This window comes from Lissotriton helveticus, chromosome 2_1, assembly GCF_964261635.1.
Source record: "Lissotriton helveticus chromosome 2_1, aLisHel1.1, whole genome shotgun sequence".
In the NCBI taxonomy this organism is placed as follows: Eukaryota; Metazoa; Chordata; class Amphibia; order Caudata; family Salamandridae; genus Lissotriton; species Lissotriton helveticus.
Genome location: NC_136059.1, coordinates 1,180,076,430 through 1,180,093,373, shown reverse-complemented (window position 1 = coordinate 1,180,093,373; position 16,944 = coordinate 1,180,076,430). Strand labels below are relative to the sequence as shown.

Sequence of the window (16,944 nt, the reverse complement as noted above, 5' to 3'; positions counted from 1 at the left end):
GCTGAAAGGGCATGTTGTCTTCGTCAGGAACAATGTATGACTAGGGTCTGTGGAAGGAGAGGTTACTAGGTTGTGGGATCATTGGGGTTAGGAGTGGGGATAGATTGGATGTGAGGAGTCAGGTCGCTGTTGCTTCCAGTCAAGAGGTTAGGAGCAGGTGTTGAGGGTCTTGGGTTCAAGGGATGGGAGTGAGCAATGGTAAGTAGGAAGTCCGTGACCAGGGGATTGGTAGTGTGATTAGAAGTAGTGACGGTTAGGGCATATGGCAGTGGGTCGGGGGATTTAGCAGTGGCTAGAGGGAGGTCAGTGTCCGAGGGATAAACGGTGGCGTTGGGTATGGAGATGGTTTGGGCAGGCAAAGTAGGGACAGTGGTGGAGTTGAGGATAATTTGCAAGGGTAGTGTCGGGTCTCCTCCTGAGGTTGAGGGGGGTGCATGTACTGGGTTCAGTCACAGAAAGAATGTTGTTTGAGTCTGATTTGGCTAGCTCAGGATCAGTCTTGCGGTGTTTGTTAACTGTGCGTTTTCTGGACCTGGTGATATTGGTTGAGACCATTGTAGAGGATGTTTGACGGCAGAGTGTGATGATAGAGGTAGTGAGATTATAGTTAATGATGGCGGACGTCCATGAGCTGTAGCGCGGGTCATCCGGGGAGGGAGATTGGGCCAGTTCCTTTTTTTTTAGACTTACTGACACACCCAGGCAGTCACTCACACACTCACTCACTGAAACATATAGCCACTCACACATCCACTAAGACACTCACATAACCACTCATACACCAATTCACAGGCCCATACATCCACTCACAGCCCCCCTCACAGACCCACACATCCACTCACAGACCCACTAACACACCCATACAGCCACTCATACACCCTCTGACACATACAGTCACTCACACATCACTCATGCACCCACATAACCACTTACACACCCACTCACATAACCCACACCCGCACAATCATGCGGCTGACCCTTCGGTCATGTGCTGTGTGGGGTTGGGTGACGGTGGGACCAACCCAGCTCGGCTGTGTGCGGCAGGTGTTGGATTAATGTTAGGTAATTAAATATTACTTTACTTTAAAGAAACCCCTAGAAATTTACTGAAAAAACAAAAGGTTACAGGGATGTTATAATTAGCAAATGGAATTAAAAAACTTTAGAAATTCACAAAAATCAAAAGGTTACAGGGACATTATAGTTAGGTTCATATTTTACATGCACAAAACCATAGCGATTCAGCAGTCGTAGTTATACTTATCTGAAGAAACTATAACTTGTGCCCTAAGGTAAATAAAACTCGTGCCCTCGCCATGCACTGCTAATTACCCCACATATTACATCAGTCTTGACATCTTCTATGACATCATTGATAATATCAGTGCAACATTTGCTGTAAAATTATTGATGAGAACACAGTGAACATCAAGAGTTCTAGTTATAGTTACCTTAGGGCATAAGTTATTGTTTCTTAAGATAAGTATAAGTATAAGTATAACTGCTGAATTTCTGTGGTTTTGTGCAGGTTAAATCGGAACCTAACTATAATGTCCCTGCAACCTTTGTTTATTTTAATATATATATATATATATATATACACACACACACACACACACACACACACACACACACACACCCCAAACCTGACTATAAAACTATGACGCCAATTTGACCTTAGGTTTTTTCTTTTAAAATATCTCTTGAGCTCCTCAGCTATTCAAGCACGCTGTGGCAAGAAAGGCGAGTTCAGGTTTCTCCCCGCGAGTGTGAACGTGTCCTTACACGTGAGCGCACATATGTGGATGGAACCATCACCATCCTTTTACCGCACCCGCCAGAAGAGTGCAGCAGCGCCATGATGGTAACGAGCGAGCAGAGCCCCTGCATACACGCTGAGCACCGCCAAGCAGCCTCAAGGTAGGAGCCGACTAGGGCAAGCATCCAGCTTGCTAGTTTGACGGGCATACATCCGTCTGCTACTCCGATATCGTGAGGTCGCTTGGTTGGCGAGGGGAGACCACTCGTCCGCCTCGATCCACACATGGGGCGCCAAGACTAAACAGGACTACCAGTCCCAGCAGGCACTGGGACATTTGGACTGCCCATCAGGGGCGTGCCATGATCAGTATCAGGGCTGGTACGTGAATTCCCATCATCAGTTCGCAAATCCTCTGAAGAGAAGGCGGGAGCCTTCGAAACGCGTCAGGAATTCCACGGCGAAATGGGATTGAATCACTTTCTCTTGAGCTCCTCAGCTATTCAAGCACGCTGTGGCAAGAAAGGCGAGTTCAGGTTTCTCCCCGCGAGTGTGAACGTGTCCTTACACGTGAGCGCACATATGTGGATGGAACCATCACCATCCTTTTACCGCACCCGCCAGAAGAGTGCAGCAGCGCCATGATGGTAACGAGCGAGCAGAGCCCCTGCATACACGCTGAGCACCGCCAAGCAGCCTCAAGGTAGGAGCCGACTAGGGCAAGCATCCAGCTTGCTAGTTTGACGGGCATACATCCGTCTGCTACTCCGATATCGTGAGGTCGCTTGGTTGGCGAGGGGAGACCACTCGTCCGCCTCGATCCACACATGGGGCGCCAAGACTAAACAGGACTACCAGTCCCAGCAGGCACTGGGACATTTGGACTGCCCATCAGGGGCGTGCCATGATCAGTATCAGGGCTGGTACCTGCATTCCCATCATCAGTTCGCCAAATCCTCTGAAGAGAAGGCGGGAGCCTTCGAAACGCGTCAGGAATTCCACGGCGAAATGGGATTGAATCACTTTCTCTTGAGCTCCTCAGCTATTCAAGCACGCTGTGGCAAGAAAGGCGAGTTCAGGTTTCTCCCCGCGAGTGTGAATGTGTCCTTACACGTGAGCGCACATATGTGGATGGAACCATCACCATCCTTTTACCGCACCCGCCAGAAGAGTGCAGCAGCGCCATGATGGTAACGAGCGAGCAGAGCCCCTGCATACACGCTGAGCACCGCCAAGCAGCCTCAAGGTAGGAGCCGACTAGGGCAAGCATCCAGCTTGCTAGTTTGACGGGCATACATCCGTCTGCTACTCCGATATCGTGAGGTCGCTTGGTTGGCGAGGGGAGACCACTCGTCCGCCTCGATCCACACATGGGGCGCCAAGACTAAACAGGACTACCAGTCCCAGCAGGCACTGGGACATTTGGACTGCCCATCAGGGGCGTGCCATGATCAGTATCAGGGCTGGTACCTGCATTCCCATCATCAGTTCGCCAAATCCTCTGAAGAGAAGGCGGGAGCCTTCGAAACGCGTCAGGAATTCCACGGCGAAATGGGATTGAATCACTTTCTCTTGAGCTCCTCAGCTATTCAAGCACGCTGTGGCAAGAAAGGCGAGTTCAGGTTTCTCCCCGCGAGTGTGAACGTGTCCTTACACGTGAGCGCACATATGTGGATGGAACTATCACCATCCTTTTACCGCACCCGCCAGAAGAGTGCAGCAGCGCCATGATGGTAACGAGCGAGCAGAGCCCCTGCATACACGCTGAGCACCGCCAAGCAGCCTCAAGGTAGGAGCCGACTAGGGCAAGCATCCAGCTTGCTAGTTTGACGGGCATACATCCGTCTGCTACTCCGATATCGTGAGGTCGCTTGGTTGGCGAGGGGAGACCACTCGTCCGCCTCGATCCACACATGGGGCGCCAAGACTAAACAGGACTACCAGTCCCAGCAGGCACTGGGACATTTGGACTGCCCATCAGGGGCGTGCCATGATCAGTATCAGGGCTGGTACCTGCATTCCCATCATCAGTTCGCCAAATCCTCTGAAGAGAAGGCGGGAGCCTTCGAAACGCGTCAGGAATTCCACGGCGAAATGGGATTGAATCACTTTCTCTTGAGCTCCTCAGCTATTCAAGCACGCTGTGGCAAGAAAGGCGAGTTCAGGTTTCTCCCCGCGAGTGTGAACGTGTCCTTACACGTGAGCGCACATATATATATATATACACACACACACACACACACACACACACACACCCCAAACCTGACTATAAAACTATGACGCCAATTTGACCTTAGGTTTTTTCTTTTAAAATATATATATGATATATAACTACTGACATTTCAAATTACATCATTGAGGACGTCTCTGTTTGTTTCATCCATGATACTCTTATTGGCATTACTCCATAAACACTCACACCATTTTGAAAAAATAAATTGGTAACATATACAGAGTAATAGCTTATATATGTTCTATTTTCCTAGCAAGACATTTTCCTTCATCAATATGAGTCCCGGAGTTTTCCTAAAAATGAGCTGAAGTATTTTGCAGAAGCACTCTCCATGTCTAGTTAGTATTAAAGTGCATCTCCCTTGCACTTTTGTTATTTTGTTTTGTTTAATGTACTATCTCTAGTTTTTTTCATTTTATTGTTAATTTGGGATTTTTTAAAACACATAGTGGCCGATCCCGATTCGGTAAAATCCCTTACAAATAGCCGTACGGAGCATATTTCCCGTACGAACCGTACCTTTAAAAATGGTCCCCGTACGTACGATGCAGTACGATTCGGACCCAAAGCAGATCTCCGTACGAATCGTACGAAAGACCATACGACTTAAAAATCCGTACAAATCGCATTCGGAACATGCAGTACGCGACGTCCGTACGGATCAAAGCAGCATTTTCCGACCCAGCAAGTACGATTCGTCTCGTCAACACTCCGTATGACTCTTTTTCTACTGGAGCTCAAAACGTCCGGAAAAGCAGATTTCGACTCAAACCACGTACGAAACGCCCCCCCCCCCGGGTATGGTGTGTACATCCCATGATTGCAGGGGTACGGTGCATAGGGTACGGTGCATAGGGGTACGGTGCATAGGGGTACGGTGCATAGGGGTACGGTGCATAGGGGTACAGTTCGTATACCCCATGATTGCAGGGGTACGGTGCGTATGTGATTGTGTGGCTCTCCGTACGAATTGCTCATACGCGACGTTTTCCGTACGAATCACGTTCTCATTCCCCGGTCCGGATCGTACTTGTCGGGTCGTACAGCATGCTTACGATTCGTACGGTTCACTTTGAGGGTCCGTATCGTACGAATTTTCCCTTGTTTTTCTGTCGGGATTGCCAGTAGCCCAAGAATATATATATATGCCACTAACCTTGTCCTTGCGACCAGCGGAGACGATGTCTGAAGATAGGCCCCACAATTCCTCCTAGACATGACCCCCAACAAAGGAGTCTGTACACCCTCTGCGTGGACTCGTGCCCCGGGGAAAAGGGAAGTGGATAAAATAAAAAACTAGCTGTGGTTTCTGTGGGTCCCTCAAGGTCTGGTCAAGAGAACTGCTAGGTAACAGGAAGGACGTCCACACAGAAAGTCATACAGCCAGACAAGGTATTTCCTGTCCCTTATGTCCAAAAAACGAAAATACAAAAATAACAAGGGAATAATAGTCCAACTCAAAATAGTTCTGTAGCTAGTACGGTGTATACCACAAAATGCGCAGTCTGAACTTGCTGTTTGAAAACGTATAGAGTCACAATGTCACCACAAGATTAAACACACCCAGGAAGTGTCCTTTTCCAAGTGCGATAGCGTTGTTAAAAGGGCACAACGCTAATATTTATGAACTGTTCTTTTGGTGATTGTGATCACCGGATCGATAACCAAAATAACTGGAGCAACAGTGTTCCATCACGAGTGAGAGTTATACACAGGAACTGCGGCCAGAGGTCACCAACAGAATAAAGTAAACAAGGCAGCTCCCCCTGAATTATTGCTAAAAAGGAAATTACACAGAGCGCGTCTTATCATCAGACGCGTTCAAAAGCAAAAACCTTCTCACTCCGCCGAATGCGATGTGAACGCGAAATAGCGCGTTTACATTACACCGCGGCTATCACTTCTAAAACTAAGCACAGGTGCAAGGCGAACGCGGAGGAGACGAGCCCGCACTCCTTCCGCTGAAATACCTGGCTTGATTTCAGACTCAGAAATAAACGAATGTCCAAAACAGCACGGCTTCAATATTCAATCATCAAGCTGAAATCCGGCAGGGAACACCATCCGCCATTCCCACAGAAACAGGTTGATTGGCAAGCACCTTCCCATCGTGAAGGAAGTGATTTTGTAAGTTCCGCCCTGAGCCTCCGGGTGACGTGTCCCTAGGCATGCTGGTCGCTGTAGTTTTCCAGCATTTTACCCTCATCTCTTGTCGAACAGGAGAACAGCGGTGACTACAACAATGGTATGGTTGTAACCCCCTGGACATCGAGATCGCTACAGAATCCCCTCTTGAGGACTGCCAACCCGGCGGTCGACCAGGCCTACCCGGATGCAGAGCATGGAAAAGATCCACCAGCTCCGGACAATGCAGATTGTCCACAGGTTCCCATGTCCTTTCCTCGGGCCCATAGCCTTTCCAATCCACCAGATACTGGACCCTACCTCTAACCAACCGGGAGTCTAGGATAGTCTGCACCTCATATTCTTCCTGTCCATCTACCTCAACAGGAAGGGGCTTGTCGGGCAACCTCATACCGGAAGGACAAGGCTGGAGCAGGGACACATGAAAAACGGGATAGATCTGCCAAGAACCAGGAAGAGAGAGTTTCATTGCTACAGGGTTGATGACCTCAACTATACTGTACGGACCCACATATTTAGGTTTCAATCTAGTAACCCCTTTGATATGGAGATTTTTAGTGGAGAGCCATACCTTATCCCCCACCCTGTAGTCTGGTTCCGGGGTTCTCTTCTTGTCGGCAAACCGTTTCTGTGTTGACTGAGCATTGACCAGATTGTGTTTTGCGGATATAAGCACCGCTCGAAGATGTGCATGATGTTCTTGAATACTAGGTACAGGAGAGCGAACAGGCCAATCAAAAGGGAGAGCGTTGGTGTGATAGCCCTGGAGACAAAAAAAAGGTGAGCACCCCAGAGTTGTGTGCACAGCGTTTTTATAGGCGAATTCCGCCATCCATAACAAAGTAGTCCAGTCCCTGTTATTTTGCAAAGTGAAGCATCGGAGATACTGTTCCAGCGTCTGGTTCAGACATTCGGTTTTACCATCAGTTTGGGGATGGTAACTGGAGGAGAGACGAGCATCAATATCCAATGTCTTACAGAGAGCCCTCCAGAATCGAGACGTGAACTGAGTCCCCCTGTCAGTAATCAGAACACTAGGGATACCATGAGCTCGTACAATGTGCTGAAGAAACACCTCTGCCAATTCCGCAGCCGTGGGCAATCCTGTCAGTGGTACAAAATGCCCCATTTTTGTCAGATGGTCAACAACAACCAGGACCACGGTCTTCTCGTCACAGGGTGGCATCTCGACTATGAAGTCCATAGAAAGCGTATGCCAGGGTTGTGGAGGAATAGGCAAAGGTCTGAGGAGTCCCACAGGTTTTGCATGGGTAGCCTTTCCTTGTGCACAAATTGCACAGTTCTTAATGTATTGTCGCACATCATCTCGTACTCGGGGCCACCAAAAGGAACGTTCCACACTGGCAATTGTTTTATACGTTCCCACATGTCCACCCAACATAGAATCGTGGGTCCATGCTAACACTTGCCGTTGCAATGTCTCTGTTGGAATAAATAAGGCAGTGCCGTGATAGGCAAGATCATCCTTTTCAGCACGATGCTCCGGAGCTTCTTGGACCCATTCCTGTACGTTCATACTTGCTAAAGCAATCCTCACTTCTTCCAAGAAGTCCTGTGAGGACAGTAGGGCTACTGATGGAGTCGGATCGCCCACTTCCGTCAATATGAAAGCTGGCTCGATGTCCTCGGTTTCTCGCTGCTCGTCTACTTCTCCTATGCGGGAAAGGGCATCCGCTTTCCCGTTTTGCGACCCAGGTTTATACTTGATAATAAAATCAAAGTCAGAAAAGAACAATGTCCAACGTAATTGCCGTGGTGTTAGTGCCTTAGCGGTCTTCAGAAACAGTAGATTTCTGTGATCCGTGTAAATTTCTACAGTATGCACCACTCCCAGGAGATAATGACGCCATTCTTCACATGCTCTTTTTATTGCAAGGAGTTCTTTGTCTGAGATGGTATAATTTATCTCACACGGCGTAAGCTTTTTTGAGAAAAAGGCAACCGGATGTACTTGGCCCGTCACAGGATGTCTTTGGGATAACACGCCTCCCACAGCACTTTGAGATGCATCCGCTTCAAGTATGAATGGCATTTGCGGATCAGGATGATGAAGGATTGGAGCCTGGGTAAACTGCTTCTTTAGGAACTGGAACGATTTAGCTGCCTCTTCGCTCCAAACAAAGGGGGTATTTTTCCTCAAAAGGCTGGAGATTGGATGTATTATTTTCAGTGGAGAAGTGTGGCTCAATGGTTAGAGCAGCAGACCCTGATACAGAGGTCTAGCCCGGGACCAGGGTTCAATTCCCCGCCTCGGTGGGTCTTGGGCTCAAAATTCCACGGACCTGATAATTCTCGCCTCGGTGCCTATTCCAATCATGGAGTCCCACTCTGCAACTCTGGGCAATAGCTTGCTTAATCTCCACAACGGCCCCCACAACGCTAAGGATGCCTGGCCTCCACCTTGGGGGTGCCCAGGAGTGGACACCTCACAGGGAAAGCCAGGATGGGTTCCACAGCGGTATTTGTACAAGCACCATGAGACCCTCACTGGGTGAGTAGTGCGCTATACAAGTATCAATTTACATTTTTTACATTTTAGAGAAATCCTTAATGAATCGTCTATAATAATTTGTGAAGCCGAGGAAGCTCTGCACCGATTTGACATTCCGAGGGGTGTTCCAATTAGTGATGGTATCAACTTTATTCATGTCCATTTGAAAGCCTTGTGCATTGATTACATACCCAAGTAAAGAAACCTCCTGAGCGTGAAACAGGCATTTCTCAAGTTTTGCATGAAGCGAATTCTGCTGTAATTTGCCAAGTACAGTCTTCACGTGGGTTACATGCTCCGAAAGGGTAGAAGAGTACACCAGAATGTCGTCTATGTATACGACGCAAAAAGTTTCCAGGCATCCTCGCAGCACCTCGTCCATAAAAAACTGAAACGCAGCAGGGGCATTACACAGCCCAAAGGGCATCATCCTATATTCAAACAACCCAAATTTTGTACGAAACGCCGTTTTCCACTCGTCCCCTTTTTGGACCCGGACTAGATGATATGCTCCACGGAGATCAAGTTTGGTGAAATAACGGGCTCCTTTCAGTTGGTCCATCAGCACAGGTATTAAGGGGAGAGGATATTGATTCTTGATTGTCACATGATTTATTGCTCTATAATCGATGCAAGGTCTTAATTCGGCGCAATCCTTTTTGGGTATGAAAAACATAGGGGAGGAGGCTGGTGATGTTGAGTGTCTAATGAAGCCAGTTGCAAGATTTTCCTCAATGTACGTCTTTAGATATTGTGTTTCCTTCTCGGTCAAGGCGTAGACTCGTCTGCACGGGATGTCTGCTCCGGGTACCAGTGCAATACGGCAGTCATATACCCGATGTGGAGGCAGGGTGGTCGCCTTTTGTTAATCGAACACAGGGAGATATTCGTTGTACTCCTCAGGAAGAATGGTAGCACAACAAAAGTGTTCTTGATCACTTTCCATCGCCAGACACACTGAAGGCGTTATGCCAGGGGTGTTGTTAACAGGAAGGTCCCGATTGCAATGTTCCTTGCAATAGTCTGATGACAAAGTGATGGTACGTGCCGCCCAACTTACTTTAGGATCGTGAAGGGTCAACCACGGCATGCCCAAGATAAGCCGGAACTGAGGTGCGTTGATAAGATCGAACTGGATGTATTCCTGGTGATTTTGGCTGGTCTGCATCAACAAGGAACACGTATGATAGGACACAGGACCGGAAGACAGAACGGTTCCGTCGACTGCCTTCACCAGCTCCGGTTTTTCCTTCTTCTCGCAGACAATTCCGGTTTTCATGGCGTATTCTTGATCAATATAATTCCCTGTGGCACCGGAATCAAGCAATGCATCTATATCCAATGCATTATGGGCAGTTGCCCATAATGTGACTTTGAGATTCATGTGTGCGACAGCGGGGTGTAACGTATTAGCAAGCACTGGTGAGATCATTGAAGGTTGATAACCCAAGGCAGAGACCTCTTCCTGATTTGGGTTTTTTAGTTTTCCGCTGGGTCTCCTGTCTGTATAGGTGCCTGAACACGAGGCACGAAAGGGTGTCCGGGTAGCGCATTTCTGGCTCTGCAATCCTTAATGAAATGTCCTCCTTTACCGCAATACAGACATTGCTTCAACCTTCGTCTTTTCTCCTTCTCCTCTTGTGAAAGGGGACCGCGGATGCCTCCTATTTGCATAGGTTCTGTGCCTTCTATTGCCTTGGAACGGTCTTCAATAGGACTTTTGAAACGGGGATAAACATACCGACCATCTCCCCTGTTTCTATCCCCTTTTCGTTCAAGGAGTCTGTGGTCCAACTGGACAGTCAGATCTATAAGTTCTTCACAGGTATGAGGAAGCTGTACCACTTGTGCCAGGACGTCTTTAAGCTCCCCTCTCAAGCCTTGATAGAACAGAGTGATTTGTTTATCCGGAGGGCAGTCTGTTTCAACTACTAGCCTATTGAAAGACGTAATATAGGTCAACAGGTCTTGGGAGCCTTGACGTAGCGTTAACAGTTCCCTGTCAAGGGTCATCATATGGAATTTCCTATCAAAAAGTTTCCGTAACTCTAAACAAAAATCAGGAAAGCTGTGCAACACACGGTCATTTCTCTCCAATAAAGGAATGGTCCAGCTCGCAGCGTTACCACCCATATATGACATCATGAATGCCGTTTTTGCAGGGTCATCGTGAAACACCCCAGGTTTGCATAAGAAATGTAGTCTGCACTGGTTGAGAAAAGTCTCAAACTTCCTGGGATCCCCAGAAAATCGTTCAGGGGGTGCAAATGGTATTCCCATGTTTTGTAAGACATGTACAGTGTGGACAGGGTCAGTAGGAGGGACTGTGGCAGGAGGAGGTACAAAGAACCCACCCCCTTCGGCTCCTACGGAGGGAGTGTGACTGGTAGAAACAGGAGCTGACAGTGTGGCTGGTTTAATATAGGGAATCCCTCCAGTACTTTTACGTGTTAGTCCTGCTACCTCTCTCCGCAAGGAGCCTACTTCCTTATGCAGTATCTGGTTCTCAGTTCTTGAAGTGTGTACCTCTTGCTGTAAAGCTGCCAAGCTTTCCACCACAGAGGCCAACACGACATTGATGTCCATCGTCTAGGCCGGGCTTGTGTACGTGGGCTTGCCAATCTGTCGGGATTGCCAGTAGCCCAAGAATATATATATGCCACTAACCTTGTCCTTGCGACCAGCGGAGACGATGTCTGAAGATAGGCCCCCCAATTCCTCCTAGACACGACCCCCAACAAAGGAGTCTGTACACCCTCTGCGTGGACTCGTGCCCCGGGGAAAAGGGAAGTGGATAAAATAAAAAACTAGCTGTGGTTTCTGTGGTTCCCTCAAGGTCTGGTCAAGAGAACTGCTAGGTACCAGGAAGGACGTCCACACAGAAAGTCATACAGCCAGACAAGGTATTTCCTGTCCCTTATGTCCAAAAAATGAAAATACAAAAATAACAAGGGAATAATAGTCCAACTCAAAATAGTTCTGTAGCTGGTACGGTGTATACCACAAAATGCGCAGTCTGAACTTGCTGCTTGAAAACGTATAGTCACAATGTCACCACAAGATTAAACACACCCAGGAAGTGTCCTTTTCCAAGTGCGATAGCGTTGTTAAAAGGGCACAACGCTAATATTCATGAACTGTTCTTTTGGTGATTGTGATCACAGGATCGATAACCAAAATAACTGGAGCAACAGTGTTCAATCACGAGTGAGAGTTATACACAGGAACTGCGGCCAGAGGTCACCAACAGAATGAAGTAAACAAGGCAGCTCCCCCTGAATTATTGCTAAAAAGGAAATTACACAGAGCGCGTCTTAACATCAGGCGCGTTCAAAAGCAATAACCTTCTCACTCCGCCGAATGCGATGTGAACGCGAAATAGCGCGTTTACATTACACCGCGGCTATCACTTCTAAAACTAAGCACAGGTGCAAGGCGAACGCGGAGGAGACGAGCCCGCACTCCTTCCGCTGAAATACCTGGCTCGATTTCAGACTGAGAAATAAACGAATGTCCAAAACAGCACGGCTTCAATCTTCAAGCTGAAATCCGGCGGGGAACACCATCCGCCATTCCCACAGAAACAGGTTGATTGGCAAGCACCTTCCCATCGTGAAGGATGTGCTTTTGTAAGTGTCCCTAGGCATGCTGGTCGCTGTAGTTTTCCAGCATTTTACCCTCATCTCATGTCGAACAGGAGAACAGCGGTGACTACAACATTGGTATGGTTGTAACCCCCTGGACATCGAGATCGCTACATTTTCGTACGGTTCGCAACGATTCGGTTGTATAATTTTCATATGAATCGTACTATGCAATTCGGACGGAATTGTACGATTCGTACGGAAAGGGCTACAGATTCGATTCGTCGTACGGATTAGTTTACCGAATCGGAATCGGCCCCATTATGTCTGTGCACCTTCAGTGTCATCTCAACTTCCTTTACGTGCTCTCAGTTCCTTTAAGAACCATATTCAGGGGCTTATTATGATAGCAGCCGAACAAGCAGGTGACCGCTATTGTTACAGGCACAAGACCTTCTGACAAGTAGTCGGCCATCCCGACAGCCCAATTACGATATGACCGCCGTGCAAGCGGCAAAAAATGCTATTTACTATTGCTGCTTGTGCAGCGGCCCAGGAAAAGGGCTGCTGCACAAGCAGCTACAGTAAAAAAGCATTTTTCAAACATCCATTCACAGTGTGCTGGTCACCGTGTGGTGCCTGGCAAATGGTGCATGGATGTTTGGGGGGCACCACATGTGCCCCCCTGGCCACATAGCAGAGGCCTATGGGGGATGGGGTCTTAGTGGTCGGACCACCATGAAAACAATTTCGGAAACAGAACTCCTACTCCCTATGGCTGTGCCTCAGATGGCATGCCTCCATTGTAGGGAATAGGCTCCAACTTCCACCCTTGCGGGCTCCTTGAGACTGTCGGAGGTGGCGATCTTTCCTCCCTCCCAATTCACTCCGAACGCTGGTAATCTGGTGGTCGGACCAATACCCAGGATGTTGGGCAGACTGCCACCGACAGCCTGTCAGTGGTAGTCTGTCCAACATCTTAATTGGGCCCTTAGTATTGGTTTTATATTGCAGAAGGTTTCATATAAGTGTAAGGATGTACATAATTAAGTGCTTTTCATTCCTATGGTTAGTTCAATTGTCTTGGGTATCAGATTTGTTTATAGAACAGGGCAGTATGGCTTACTGAAATAACTCACTAACAATGGTGTACGCAATATGAATATATGACGTTACAACGCAAACAATTACAACTCATGCCTTTACAACGCAGTTTTTATATCGCAACTACCATTACAAAGCATTATTTTACAACGCATGCCATTACAACGCATTTTTAGAAAACTACCATTACAACGCACACCATTACAATGCATACCATTACAACGCATAATACTTTTGGGGCAACAGTGGAGTAAGTCTAGGATAGTGTAGGATAATGTAGGGGTAAAAGTTACTATTTCCACTCCAGTGAGTGCAACAGTAGGGTAAGTGTTTGATAGTGTAGGGGTAAAAATTACTATTCCCACTCCAGTGAGTGCAACAGTAGGGTAAGTGTTGGATAGTGTAGGGATAGAAATACTATCCATATGTACCCCGAAATCCATACCCACCCTAAAACTAATGAATCCCCATTACTTACCTTATAATGCGTTGTAATGGCATGCATTGTAATGGTATGCGTTGTAATGGCATGCATTGTAGTGACTTGCATTGTAATGGCATGCGATGTAAAGGCAGCTGCGTTGTAACAGCTGCGTTGTAAAGGTAGTGCGTTGTAATGACTGCGTTGTAATGGTTGTTTCCCACGCTATATACCTAGCACATGCAAAACTCTGCATTTACAAATAGCTTTTTGAGAAATAGAACATTGTGGAATAAATACTGTCCCTAAGCATAACAGGATTAGAACCAGGAACAGAGCTGTATCCCATTTTGGAATACCTCCTTAGGGGAGGTGTCAATAAGTAAATTCTATAACATGCCTCATTTTGGTTTTGTTCTTGTATACATACTGGTTTAAAAACTACCTGGATTAACTCCCAGTCCACCAATAGACAGTCACCTGAGATCAAACAAGACGCTACTCAGTTTTGTAAGCATCTCAGGTTATACTTTGACTTGTTATATGAATAAAGGTGCATTTAACTGTTGTTAAAGATTGCAGAATATGATTGTTTATTTTTAATGTGCTGCTGTACAGCCAAGTTTTAGGAGCCTAACCACGTTGATGAATATAGACAGCAATAGCTTCTTAGCTGTGTTGACTTTGCTGATTCCTTCACTGATAACATGGTATTTCTGCTGCAGGTAATTTGACACCAAGGCACACTGAGCTATTTTACAAAAATCCCCTGTTTGCTGGCGTGAGGTTGCCCGAAATCAGGGAAGTCGAACCTCTTGAAAAGAGATATCCCAAATTATCGAGCCTGGTGCTAGACCTAGCTAAGGTAAAGTTTGCTTAAAAACGATTTCGGTTGCATTTGAAAAACGAATATCTCACTAAGATGTCACTGTTCCTTAATCTGTTTACTATATGTTTTGCTGCTTTATGATTCAATTTCACTGATTTATTGTTGTTGGTTAACTTGGTTTATTCTGATTGAGAAGATTATAGAATGAAACTTGCACAAAACAAGTGATAGACATCAGTGATTATTGAGAAGATTATAGAATGAATCTTGCACAAAACAAGTGATAGACATCAGTGATTAAAAAAAAAAAAGTACAAAGAGGCTTGATAAAATATTATGGGGCTGATTCACAATGATCACTTACACTTTTGAGTAATTTACACTTTTGTGCAGGTTGACTACTTTGTGTACTATTCACAAAATCGAAATGTAAAGGTACTCAAAAAGTATAACTTAGACAATTCCACCACCTGAAAACAATACCTAGGGTCACTAGAATTATGCGGGAGGGGTTCAGCGAATTAGGTGTCAGGGTTCACTAAATTATGTGGCACGAAAGTGCAAATTATGCGACATATTGCGGCACAATTTTCGATAGTATTACAACATGATGTTTGCTTTTGATTCCTCTAACAGTGGCCTAGTCGTTACTCCCACATTTGCGGTCGTTTTATCCTCATTAATGTCACATAATTTGAGAGCACGGCTGGGAACTTATGAGGGACAGGATTCCCCCCGTGGGCGATCACAGGGGGATAGCAGTCTCGATAAGCGTTGCCTTCTTTGAACAACAGCAGGTGATGGTTCATCCGTTGCCATTTCCCTTGTCCTTTTCTTCTAATGAGGGGGGTCATCATGAGTTGGGCAAAAGTGGACAAGGACTATTTCCTTTTGAATTTAATTACTGCATTTTATGGTGGTTTTATGGCATGTTTGAAGGAGATCAAAGACTGGGGGCTAGAGACAATGAGCAGCTTCAGTAAAATCTGTGGAACAACACAGGAGATGCTCACCATTAGGCTGAACACCTATCATACCAAACGCTTGAGGTGGTTCAATACCACCTGCACTAAAGCCCTCAATCTGCTACTGTCATCACTCAAAGCTGTGCCAAAAGATCTGGAAAGGGTCCATACCTGTAAAGGGTGGTACAAGGCTTCCCAACAGGCTCAGAAAAGGACATTAAGAGAGGAAGCCTACCACAACTTAGTAAAGGCCAGCGACCTCAAAGATAGCATGCACTTCTGGCAAACAGTGAATTGAAACTCCCCAGAGAAATCCTAGAAAACCAGGCTCGATACCGTGATTCCTCTGGAGGTCTGGGTCAGGTACTTTTCTCAGTTCTACTTGGACACAGCCACCTTAGATGGGCATGCTCGACCCAGGCAAAACCACCTATGGGCCTGATTGCTTCCACTAAACCCCTCTGTAATTTAGAAATCGATGTTACTGATGTGATAGGCCCAATGGAATTCTGGCGTATCTTTTTGGGGCAAATTTACATCTTTGAGCACCCCTCTTGAGTAATGTTCTTAAGACTGTCCTGTTCATAGGCCCTTCCAAGCCCTGGTCACATGCAAAAATAATTCCAATCTTTAAGGGGGATTCAAAGTGTTATTGCCCCGTATCATTAATTATTCAACTGCTAAGAAAATGGACAGGCTCCTACTGGAACAGTTGCAAACTTAGGCAACTGATAACAACGTCCTTTTCAATTTCCAGTTTGGGTTCTGTGTTGGCCTAGGGACAGTAGAGCAATGCCTAAACCTATACCTGTTAATAAACAAATTTACAGTAGCAAAGGAAGGCAAAATGTATGCTGTCTATATGGATCTGAGCTTGGCCTTTGACAGTCAAGAGGTCAAAGCTCTGGGCAATTACGGCTGAGCTTGGGGTCGAGCCCAGTATTGTAGACTTTTTGAGGGAGCTCCACTCAGAGGTAACTGCAAGTGTGAGATACAGCCCAGTCGGGGAAACTACAGAAAGTTTTGTACTCGATCGCTGCATGCGACAGGGGTGCGTACTGGCTCCCTTTCTCTTTTCCCTGTACGTCAATTGTTTGGAGAGGAAATTATTGAACTCTAGAACTGTTCCCCATGATCGGCAAACGCAGTGTCCAGGCCCTGGTCCATACAATCGGTTTGCTGGCCTGGTATGCAACCGGTTTGCAACGATCACTAAACTAATTCTATGTTTTCGTGACTAGCCCAGATCTGCTGGTAAACCAGTCACAAAACCACATTATGGTCTTTGGTCGCTGAGACATAGAAAGCAAGGCTTTCTTTGTCAATGGAGCGAAGATTAGTAAGGTCCCTTCTTACCCCTATGTGGGAATATTATACGATAGGCTGACCTGA

The 16,944-nt window shown here is 46.6% G+C and overlaps 1 protein-coding gene across 1 annotated transcript in view; it reads left to right on the top strand.

Annotated features, from left to right (window-relative positions):
- Positions 1-16,944, top strand: part of CDKL2 (cyclin dependent kinase like 2) — a 522,774-nt gene that overhangs the window by 328,998 nt on the left and 176,832 nt on the right. The window contains exon 6 of the mRNA XM_078677465.1: positions 14,484-14,623. Within this exon, the coding sequence (XP_078533591.1) occupies positions 14,484-14,623 (140 nt within the window). The remainder of the gene's footprint in view (positions 1-14,483; positions 14,624-16,944) is intronic.